This window comes from Sus scrofa, chromosome 1 (assembly GCF_000003025.6).
Source record: "Sus scrofa isolate TJ Tabasco breed Duroc chromosome 1, Sscrofa11.1, whole genome shotgun sequence".
NCBI lineage: Eukaryota > Metazoa > Chordata > Mammalia > Artiodactyla > Suidae > Sus > Sus scrofa.
The window spans coordinates 136,276,877-136,288,741 of record NC_010443.5 but is presented as its reverse complement, the minus strand read 5'-3'; the positions used below and the strand labels follow the sequence as shown (position 1 = coordinate 136,288,741).

Genomic DNA, 11,865 nt, shown 5'->3' with positions numbered 1-11,865 from the left:
ATATCTCCCCATATATGCTCCAAATCTGTCTTTGGCTGATACTTACCTTTTAAATCAGTCTATCTGTGCTACATGATACAGTTGGGGGGGAGAAAAAGGAACATCTACAATAAAGTTTATATCTTATCTAAAGAAAACTTCATTAATTCATTCTTTAACCCTTAATGCAGAGAAAGACTTCTACCCAGCTGTGCTGAATATGGAGCTCTAAACTTTGAACTCTGTAAGCACAGAAAATGTGCTTGATCCACCTCTGCATGCTCCACACCTACTACTATGCCTGGGCCAGGATCCGGGATCAAGAGATGTTTTATGAATAATTGAACACAATTACTACCTTGAATGATAATGACATTGGCAACTTATTAAAGCTGTCTGATAAGTTTAAAGTACTCTACATTTTGAATCCAGACTCTCAAAGGAGAATGTGATAAAATGGGGTTACTCTTGATAAACTATAACAAAGTTAGAAAAGATTCTTTTAGAAGCATCGTTAGTTTAGATGTCAAAAAAATCTGCATTCCTGGGGGTTCCCATTATGGCTCAGTGGAAACGAATCAGACTAGTAACCATGAGGTTGCAGGTTCGATCCCTGGCCTTGATCAATGTTGTCGTGAGCTGTGGCATATTTGCAAGACTTGGCTTGGATCCTGCGTTGCTATGGCTGTAGCGTAGGCCGGCGGCTGCAGCTCCAATTCAATCCCTAGCCTGGGAGCCTCCATATGCTTTGGTTATGGCCCTAAAAAGAAAAAAAAAAAAAAATCTGCCTACTTGTCTTGGGTATTCCACAAACAAGCTGCAGAACATTGTACCAGTTGCTTAATTTCTGTCTTGATTCCTTCATCAATAGATGAGGTCCATGCAATAGATGAGGTCCATGCAAGTTTAATTAGTTTAATTAGGTCCATGTAAATTCTGTAACAGTTCATGAACAATTAATTTGAAAGTGCAAATTTTTAAGCTTCTGCAGTCAGGTTGAAATCTGCCTTTCCAAATTCATTTCCTAAAATTCATCAGCTCCCACAAGCCTGCCCTGTGCTTTATATGATGGCTTCTGCCTCCTTTCTTTCTGCTAAGATTTCCTCCAGGCTCAGCTCATCTCTCTGATTCTTGTTCTTTTTATTTTTTGGATGTGTTTGTGGCATGTGGAAGTTTCCAGACCAGGGACTTAACCTGTGCCATAGCAGCGACCCGAGCCACTGCAGTGACAATGCCAGATCCCTAACCCATGGCACCACCAGGGAACTCCTCACCACTCTAATTCTTAACCATTCTTCAAGACCCAGATTCAGGTCCATCTCCTTGAAGCCTGGGGGTTTATGAGTAGTGTGTATGTGAGCTCCTCAAGGACAGAGCACAGTAAATTCTTTTAGATGCATTGCCATCATACTTTGTAAAGAGCCCAGCACAGAGTAAAAGGAATATCATGGGTTTTTGCTCCCCTTATTCCCTTGGGACTTCATTGCCTTCATTCCACTCAACCCAAGATCCCAAGATTTCAAAGAACCCAAGATCCCAAGATTTCAAAAAACCCAAGATCCCAAGATTTCAAAGACCTCTGTCCCACAAGTCAGTTGCTGATTAGGCAGAGGTAAATGGTGCCTGTTTCTTCACATTTGTTTTGAACATGCACAATGGTCTTGATTGGTTTAGGGAGTATTTGGAATGGAAGCCAGCTGGGCTCATCTGTCAGCTGGCCTCAGTGTTTCACCATTAACAAGCATGGCCCTCAGGAAGACAACTGAAGAGAACAAGAATTGAGAATGTGAACTAATTTATTTAAAATAGTCTTTGATTTTTTCATTACCAATATCTATGTGGTTTCTGCAAAGTTACATAAACAGCTGGACCTTGTGCTAAAACAATTTCCAGTGTCATCCATAGAAACTAATCTTATGGAATTGTGTCATCCAACTCCATTTCTTGCTTATGTGGAGCTAAACCTAATCTGCTTTTCAGATATGAAATATGTTCATGATTCTGTCCCAAAGGGTAAAATCAAAATTTAATCTTGTAACTCCCAGCTAAAAGTCACACTAACTCATCTGATGAACTTGGTAGTGCTGTGATACTACAATGCATGTGGTTTTCAAAGCCACCAATCGATGTGCTCATACACTGAGTAAGCAAACATTGGCCCCACCCCACTCCCACCCCCACCCCAAACCCCCAAATGAAATGAGAGGCTTGTTTTGGGAGGTTGCAAGTCCTGGTCTGGTTTATTTATAAAGCAATAAATATTAGAAGCACAAATAAATGGCACGTGTGTAAACAAACTGTACAATGATGGATAAGAGATAAAGAAGGGTGGGTTGGAAGCATTAACCTGTCATCCTGAACGTAAAGTAGACTAAGAGACAAGGCACCTTAGAAGCATTTGCGGTGGACGATGGATGGGCCTGCCTCATCATACTCTTGCTTGCTAATCCACATCTGTTGGAAGGTGGACAAGGATGCCAGGATGGAGCCCCCAATCCAGACAGAGTACTTACGCTCAGGGGGAGCAATAATCTGCAGAACAAAACCAAAATCCTCCAGTGAACTCTGAAGTTCCAAGCAACAAAGCAACCAACATGTTGTTAGGGAGATTCACAAAAAATATATTCATGATCAATTCACTGTAATGTGATATTTCATTATCACAAATGAATATGGCTGAGGGAAATTTAATGCATTTTCCTCTATTTCACCATTCCCATAATCAAAGTCTCTGTAAAACAGAACTTCCCCATTTCTTTGAACCAAGGTGTAATGTGACAATAAGCTTGGTACATGGTAGAGGCTAGATTGAAAGTTGGGGACTTTCAAAATGTGTTCAAAGATTTAGGTTTTTTTTTTTTTCTTTAAAGATTTATTTTTATCCACTACTTGGAAGTGTTTTCAAATCTCCTATCTTGGGAAAAGTGCTAGAAAAATCAGAAAAAGTGTTAGAAATAGTGCTAGAAAAACTACAAGGTAAGACAGGAAACTAAGTGTGAGGGGAAAGAAGTTAGGAATTCTGCTTGGAATATGAAGACCTGCCTTGCCCCCACCCCCCAACACACCCCACCCACAAAGTTCTTTACCTTGATCTTCATGGTGCTGGGAGCCAGGGCAGTGATTTCCTTTTGCATGCGATCAGCAATACCTGGGTACATGGTGGTACCTCCAGATAAGACATTGTTAGCATACAGGTCCTTGCGAATATCAATGTCACATTTCATGATGCTGTTGTAAGTCGTTTCATGGATGCCAGCAGATTCCATACCTAGGAACAAGTTAAGGAAAAAAAGTCACAGTGCACTTAGGCCAGGGGACCAGGGTGGAGGAAAGAGAACAGGACTCCTCTGTGTTGGTGAACTGTCACCATTTGTCTCTGAAACATATGTTCCTCTATAAGACACACTGCAGGGTTTTGTGGAACAGATGTCTGAGAGTAAATCAATAGCAGACTGCCAAGAAACACACAACTGTGTTTAACACCTGTTTAACACCTGTTTGCTGTACCCATCAAATGCATGGAAGTGTATTAGAAGAGGATAAGACACACATTTCCATTAAATTAATTAATGCGATTCATATTTATGGATTAAAATAAGACCCTGACAAGCTTCCTCTTGGAAATCATTCCTTAGGAAAGACATTCAGTGACACACAAGTGTCCATTTATTATTGTCAGTAGGATTGTTGTTACACTTAATAATGAGTAACTTGAAAGTAAAGTCCAGCTATTTGGTGATGGAACCTGTTGGAACAAGGCAGCACTCTTGAGTCATCATCTCTTCCTTACAGAGATGGATTAATCAGTTACCACTCTGCCTCATTCTTTGTTCTGAGATGAAGCTAATGTGTCATCCTTTATTATATAATTGCTGCAGAGCAGTGACAGCCAGTCCTGTAATGAGGCATCGAGACCCGAAGCAAACTGTGTGGGACTCCAAGCTATGACTTCTTTTACTGTGAGGGCCCCATAATCGTTGTTGATCATAATAGGTTTTACTCTGGGAGCCCCCAAGCTGTGTTTCTGCACTAGACCCTACAACTCACCAATGAAGGAGGGCTGGAAGAGCGTCTCAGGGCAGCGGAAGCGCTCATTGCCAATAGTGATGACCTGGCCATCAGGCAGTTCATAGCTCTTCTCCAAGGAGGAGGAAGAAGCAGCTGTAGCCATCTCATTCTCAAAATCCAGGGCAACATAGCACAGCTTCTCTTTAATGTCACGAACAATTTCACGCTCAGCTGCAAACAATGGGGGAGAGGGTCACAATTAACCTCTGAGGAATGAAGTCAAACTTAGGGAGGCAGGTGGATTCGCTGGTGGAGACAAAAAGCAGACACACGCCATGACAGATGAGGTATACACACACACACTCACACACACACACACTCACACATACACACACTCACACATACACACACTTACCAGTGGTGACAAAGGAGTAGCCACGCTCAGTGAGGATCTTCATGAGGTAGTCAGTGAGATCCCGACCAGCCAGATCCAGACGCATGATGGCATGTGGCAAGGCATAGCCCTCGTAAATGGGGACGTTGTGGGTTACGCCATCCCCAGAGTCTAGAACAATGCCTGTCAGAGGAAAGAGACCAGAACAATGTAAATCTCTGAGGACACCATTGCTTTGGCCATGGCCAAGCCGATCTCCAATCTTGGCCAAGAGATACTAGTACAGGGCAAGGATCCAGATAAAATTAGATCTCTTACACATGAAGAATAAAAATGAGCATCATGGACACTAAATCTGAAGTCAACACCAGTTCATCCTTTTAAATACTGTAGTAGAAAACAGGATACTTTCAAATGCCTGTCCCTCTTACTGAAACATTAGTACATTCTGCAAGTGTCCAGGCATGTTTTTCTTTCCTCCCATCTAACTTATACGTCTCTCTTTTTTGACTCCAACCCTGTAGGGAATGTGGGTTCTCTTTGGGGATATTTGCCCAGAGGCTGTGATTATTCCAGGTTGATAGGTTATATGGAGCCTCCATATGGGACATTATATACTTTGGGCAAGGGAAGGATCTAACTCCATGTTCTTGTATTTCCACTCCTACAAATAAGTGTACTCTGAAACCAACCTCAGGGTACTACTGCTACCTCTCTCAGCACAGACACCTTTCCGGGGACCATTCCTTTTGTGTTGGGGGAAGTGAGTCACAGCAAGGTCGATGACTTGGGAGTACAACTAAGCAGGGACTCTCCCACCATCCAAACGTACCTGTGGTACGGCCAGAAGCATAGAGGGACAGCACCGCCTGGATGGCCACATACATGGCAGGGACATTGAAGGTTTCAAACATGATCTGGGTCATCTTCTCGCGGTTGGCCTTGGGGTTCAGGGGGGCCTCAGTGAGCAGAGTAGGGTGCTCCTCGGGGGCTACACGGAGCTCGTTGTAGAAGGTGTGGTGCCAGATCTTCTCCATGTCATCCCAGTTGGTGATGATGCCATGCTCAATGGGATACTTGAGGGTCAGAATACCTCGCTTGCTCTGGGCCTCGTCACCCACGTAGGAATCCTTCTGACCCATACCCACCATGACCCCCTAACAAGAAGAAAGATGAGAAAATCAGCTTCCACAGTGTCAGGAAAATAATCGATGCCTTATCAATTATACCTACCTGCCAAAGTCAAGGGACATCTTATGGAGAGCAGAAATAATAAACAATATGGATTTCACTCCCATTCAGAAATATCACTTAAAATCAGCCCTCTGCCTTCTCCCCATTCCAAGTATTATTCTATTGTTTCGAATACAACTGGGGATGGGAAGGAATGAAGCTATTTCACTGAAGGAGCAGAGCCTCACCTCGTTTTTAAAATATTATAATGCCTCCATTAAATTATTAAGCTCATCACCCATGTCAACTGGAATATGAATGACTACACTGTGGAATGACTGAATTAATGACCCATTGTATTTGTCCTAAGAAAAGATTTTGACATCCATCAAGTGAACATAAAAAGATGGACTGATATGCCATTATCACCCTGTCACTGAAATCCAGCCCGCCCAGAGCGGCCCTGGAGTACCCATCATCCATCCACATTTAGGAATGCCACTCTCCTTCCTGGCACTCTGTCTGGCCAGGCATTGTGGCAAAGCCCGAGACGGTGGTATTTCTTTTAATAAATAAGGTGGTATGTAACTATCACCATGGCACTTACTGCCTCTGTCACGCCTGGCTTCTAAAAATGCAACAGCTAGGAAGCAGATGGATGACATCTTTTGGGAGTCCTCTGAACTAGCTGTGAACAAGAGGGAGCAATGTGGCTTGGCCCTGGGTTGGTTGGTATTAATAATAAGTGTATTATTATGAGTTTTGAACAGTACTGAAAAGGGAAGCCAAGGGGTAAAGTGAAGAGTCTGAGAGGTAGAGAAGACACAGGACTAAAGATTCAGGTCAGGAGCAGAAGAGAGAAGCTGCTGCCTTTTTATACCAGGGAAATGGACCCTTGCTGTGCTGAGTCCCTGAAGCCTGAAGCCTGAAGCCGACTGGGGAAAACGCACATTTCCTGGTGTGTTGGAGAGTGTGAGTATTGCTTTGCCTTGGCTCCGATTGGAAGCGAATCCATTTTTTCCTTTTTGACCTAAAGAGGTCATGACGCAGGAAGGTCAAGTGAGAGATTTCCTCGCTGAAGACGTGCCAGGAGGGGTTGTGGAGATGGCTGGGGGGAGGGCAGGTCGGGAGGGGGGCCAAGTTTACCTGGTGGCGCGGGCGGCCTACGATGGAAGGGAAGACCGCGCGGGGAGCGTCGTCGCCTGCGAAGCCAGCCTTTACCAGCCCGGAGCCGTTGTCGCACACCAGGGCGGTGGTCTCCTCGTCGTCGCACATCTTTGTACAGCTTTGGCAGGGTCTGCAGGGGGAGGATAGCAAGGTGGCCCACGTTCAGTGATGCGGAACTGGCCTCGTCCGCGCCCCGGAGAGGAGGGGACGGGGCGGGGGATCCGCGGGCAGGGAAGGGAGTGGGCGACGCCTGCCACCTCCCTTCTCCTTCGGGCAGGAAAGAAGGATGGGAAGAAGCTGCGGGGAGGAGAGGAACCTTCCGGCTCCCCCGCAGAAGGCTCAGCCCCTGCTCTGGTTCAAAAGGGGCGGTCACCCCTTAGCAGGTGCTCCTCAGCCCTTTACATCTTCGCCTTGTCACAAACCGGGAACCCACTTCTGTCCCATTCACACCCCATTCAGGCTTGAGCTCCAGTTGGAGGGAAAAGCACAGGGTAGGGACCCCAAATGCCCCCACTGGGGCCCAAGACTCCCCTTCCAAGCCCCCCCCCCCTTCTGCGAGGACCTAGAGTCAGGACAAAATAAGTTAGAACTAAATGGAAAGTTTGGTCTTAAAGAAGTGACGGAGGGACAGGAACGAGAGGAAGGGCTCCGGGCGCGGGCCGGCGGTGCGACTCACCGTCCGCGGGACGCGCTGGGCTCGGCTGGGCTCGGGCGGCGGCAGGCGCTGGTGCCCCGCGCGGGGCGCGCCGCTTTATAGCGCGCTGATGGACGGGGTCAGTTGGAGCGGCCGGGGGCAGGGGTGGGGGGCCCGGTCGGCCACCTTGCCTTATTTGGTCGCCTTCGCGCCACTGAGGAGCGCCGAGGCCATTCATGGAGCCAAGGGCAGGGGAGAGGATCAGCCGGGGGGCCCCCAGACCATGTAAGGAAGGGGAGGGGGCAGCCTGGGGGATGGCCAAATAGGGACCCAGGGAGGGGCAGGCGGGGAAGGGTAGGGGCTAGGGGAAGACTAAGTGACGCCAGCCCACCCCTCCCCCTTCCTGGGTGGGGGTGCTCCCTGGGTGTGCTGTGGACTAGTTTCCTGCGCAGCCCCGCCAGCCTCAGAAACAATAAGCCCCACACGAGTGGGAAGGCTTGGCGCCCTGCCCTCTGCTGAGGGGTCCTGACAGCTGGGCTAAGGCAGCAGGGGAGTGACAGCAGCTTCTCATCTTCCCAGACTGGGAGCTGGAGGAGCAAAGCACTGGCAGTCCTCTGGGGCCCAAAGGGCACCACAGCAGTACATGTGGGCAGCCAAAAAAGGGGCATTGGGGACAGAGCACCCTCCTGTTGTAGCCCTCACCAACCTGGATGCTGTGCTCCTCTAGAGCAGGGAAGCTGAGATTAACCAAGGCCACCTTGGTCCCCAATTTATGCACAACTCCTGTCTTTAGTCCAGAAAAGGATCACCTGTGGCTAAAGTGAATGAAGGAACAAATGCCAAAATTGGCTTGTCCACTTGCTGGTGGACAACATCCATAAACTGGGGCAAAAGCCTTTATTCCAGGTGGAGAAAAGACAAAGAGAAATATTCTTGTCAAGAAGATAATAGCAACTTCAACTGTATGAACAGATCACATGGCTGCACAGTATGGTCTTAACCAGAATTGAGTTGGAAGAGCAGAGTCTCAGGCCTCATCCCAGAACTACTGAGTCAGAATCTGCATTTTAGCAAGATGCTCAGCTGATGTGCATGGATGTGTGAGAAGCTTCATTGGTAAAAATGATATCAGCTGCTTTGTGGAAACAGATTTTGAAGGATCTTGGGACTTGGGAGAAAGGGATGAAAAGATGATATGAATCAAGGAGAGGAGAAAGGAACAGAGAGACATAAGAAGGACACAGATCACTGGTTTGCCTGGGGTGCCCTGTATTCTCAGTTCTTGACTGGCACTTGGATTTTTAATGCTTGTGTTTTTTCCTCCTGTTCACACCAGTTAAAAATAGAAAACTGGGCACAGGCATCCATCTCTGGAGTGGTCTTGGATTGATGTGCTAAGGAGGCCTGCTGATTAGATACTTGTGCAGACTGGGGAATGCTGGGTCCTCCCCTCAAAGCTCCCCAACCATGTTTGGGTTGATCTGGAGAAGAACATGTGGGGGCAGTTGAGGGACAGAGCCAGGTGAGGGTGGGATCACACTCCACCACATCGTAGGCTTTTTTTTTTTTTTTTTTTTAATGAGAATACCCTTTGACAGGATGCAAAGAGCAGGGCTACTTTGGCTCAGACAGATGCAGAAGACCAAGAAAAAGGAGAAATAGGACTGGTGGGACTGATCCTGGGTTTGAATCCTGCCTCCATCACTTACTACCCATTTGCTTTTAGGCAAGTCCCTTCAACTTCCTAAGCTCCAATTTTCTCCTCTGAAAAAAAAGGACACAGTAACTCTTTTCAGGCAGGGACTATTAGTTACTATAATAATTGCAGACAAGTGATATAAGCCACATAGAAGATACAAAGCAAACTGTATCTATTACAGTTCAGTCATAGTGATTCTTTTGAAGGGAGCTGTGACTCTCACTTGTGAAAGGACTCAGCGATTATTGATTCAGCAAGTATTTATGGGACAAGAACTGTGTGAGTGACGGTGATCAACATAACAAAGCAATTACAGACAAGTCAGGGGGAGTTATGGTACATGCTGGGAAGGACAAGGAGGGAACCACTGGGACAGTCACAAAAAAGGGATTCAAAAGAGGGTTCAGAGAAAGCCTTTTTGAGGAATTATTTCATATTTTTAAAGTAGAGTAGGGCTGAAATTCACAAACACTTGTGTGAAAGAGTTTCTTCTCCTTGGGAGTGGCTGATGGCAGATTTCCACATTCACTGCCATATGTGTAAGGGGAACTCCTGGGAAGTCTAGCAGATCCCTGAACACCGTGGTTATTCCCTGAATCCTTTGAAACTAATTCCAGGGCTCAGGGGCTAATTCCAGCCCACCCACCTAGGGATATATAGGCCCTGAAGGGTAGTAGTGGGGAGTTAGTCCAGTGGAGTAATGAGACCAGGTTCGTGAATTAATCTTCACCCTCAAAATGTTTAAAAACAATTCCACCTTTTCCCACTTAGAACAAAATATATTTTCTTATGCATTATATTTATGGTAATAATTTTTCCCTGACAGATCTATGATGGTTTGATATTTGTTCACTGTAATACAGCTCAATGGCCACATTTTAAAACTCTAAACCCTCTTTTTTTTTTTTTTTTTTTTTTGTCTTTTTTTGCCATTTCTTGGGCCGCTCCTGCGGCATATGGAGGTTCCCAGGCTAGGGGTCAAATCATAGCTGTAGCCACCGGCCTACACCAGAGCCACAGCAACACGGGATCTGAGCCGCATCTGTGACCTACACCACAGTTCACGGCAACGCAGGATCATTAACCCACTGAGCAAGGGCAGGGATCAAACCCGCAACCTCATGGTTCCTAGTCGGATTCGTTTACCACTGCGCCACGGTGGGAACTCCTAAACCCTCTTTTTATATATTTTAAAATATAAGTAAATGGGAAAATGAGATTCAATGACTGATTTTCATTTGCTGGTTTTAATGGATCCACTTAAGTATATAAAAATTACTTATCCTCTGTGGTGCATTCTACATATTCCCTTTTTAAAAATTGTGGTAAAATATACATAACAAATTTTCCATCTTAACCACTTAAAATTCAGTAGTGTTAAGTAATTCACACTCCTGAGCAGCCAACCTCCCAATTACTTTTTTAAATGCCTTTTTTTTTTTTTTTTGGTCTTTTTAGGGGAGCACTCACAACATATTGAGGTTCCCAGGCTAGGGGTCCAATTGGAGCTGTAGCCACCACCTATGCTACAGCCACAGCAACGCCAGATCCGAGCCACATCTGCAGCCCACACCACAGCTCACAGCAACACAGGATCCTTAACCCACTGAGTGAGGCCAGGGATCAAACCAGCATCCTCATGGATACTAGTCAGATTCATTTCCACTGAGCCACAATGGGAACTCCCTTTTGAGGCTTTTTTTAAAAAGTATAGTTGATTTACAATGTTGTGCCAATTTCTGCTGTACAGAAAGTGACCCATTCAAAAAGGGAATATATATATTCCCTTTTTTATATTTTCTTCCATTATGGTCTATCCCAAGAGACTGGACAGAGTTACTTGTCTTTTTTTTTTTTTTCTTTTTTTTGACGCTAGTTGTGACTAAATTGATTTCAAACCCCAGGAATGGCTGCGCCCTGCAACTTGAGAAAGACTGGTTTGTATCCCATGAGACAGGGAACAGTTGTGCCTGTTTTGCCCAAGGTCACAGGCATGAGCAAATGAAAGACTGAGGCTTAAAATCCCCACACCTGACCACGCCCTGTTCCTAACCACTCCCCCACATGCCTTCCAGTCTGCCAGGACTGCTGTTTCTCCCAGTGGAATGCCAGAACCACTTGCAGCCAAATCCTCTGGGCTGCCTAAGGGAAATTCAGATTCCCAGGTTACATCCTGGAAGAGTAAATCTGCCTTTTAGATAACTCACTACCTCTCTTCCCAAGGTGATTCACGGAGGGAGAAGCTTGGCGGCCCTGCCTGGCTGTTCTTCCCCAGGCCCTGGGAACTTTGCAGAAGGCTGTCCCGAGCTGCCAGTGCTGGCCCAAGTCCAGCTTGGCTGACCTTGAGCATCTCAGCGGGATGGCAAGAGCCAAAGCCGAGGTGTCTCCAGGGCTCTCGAGGGACAGCGAGGCCCTTCTGGGCAGGGCCAAGCCGCAAGGGAGATGTGCAGGGCTAGCTGAAGGAACAGACGGCGGGCCAGTTCTCACTGCCCTTGCCTCGAGGGAAGGCTGTTTCATCCACCATCTGCTGGGATCTGGGAGGGAGCGGCCAGCCTCCTCCCGGCACTGGGGGATTAGCAGTCACTTATCTCAGCTGTTCCTCCATTCGGAGGTGTCGCAGTATTTACAGAGAAGCCAGAAAGAGACCAAGCCGCACTTAATTCCTCCCCGGGAGCCCTCCAGGCTCCGCTCGCAGCCCATCCTGCATTCCCCAGGCTGGGGGTGGAGACGCTGTTTCCAGCCCAGACCCGGCATCGGGGAGCCAGCCTTCGGAAACATTTCTCTCTTCTTTCCCTACACGTTTATTCACTC

The 11,865-nt window shown here is 46.6% G+C and overlaps 1 protein-coding gene across 1 annotated transcript; it reads right to left on the bottom strand.

Annotated features, from left to right (window-relative positions):
• Positions 2,191–7,623, bottom strand: ACTC1 (actin, alpha, cardiac muscle 1). The gene is made up of 7 exons (NM_001170517.2): positions 7,398–7,623; positions 6,701–6,851; positions 5,214–5,538; positions 4,403–4,564; positions 4,027–4,218; positions 3,066–3,247; positions 2,191–2,511 (listed from the first exon to the last, which is right to left on the bottom strand). Exons 2-7 carry the CDS (start codon positions 6,827–6,829, stop codon positions 2,368–2,370), a joined length of 1,134 nt encoding a protein of 377 aa, NP_001163988.1. The 5' UTR covers positions 6,830–6,851; positions 7,398–7,623; the 3' UTR covers positions 2,191–2,367.

Excerpts from the sequence above, each read along its gene's own strand:
- ACTC1 (NM_001170517.2), bottom strand. The coding sequence starts at position 6,829 with ATGTGCGACGACGAGGAGACCACCGCCCTGGTGTGCGACAACGGCTCC. Across the intron at positions 4,219-4,402 it reads CTACTCCTTTGTCACCACTG|CTGAGCGTGAAATTGTTCGT; the intron begins GTAAGTGTGTGT and ends CATTGTTTGCAG. Across the intron at positions 2,512-3,065 it reads CCAGCACCATGAAGATCAAG|ATTATTGCTCCCCCTGAGCG; the intron begins GTAAAGAACTTT and ends TTTGTTCTGCAG.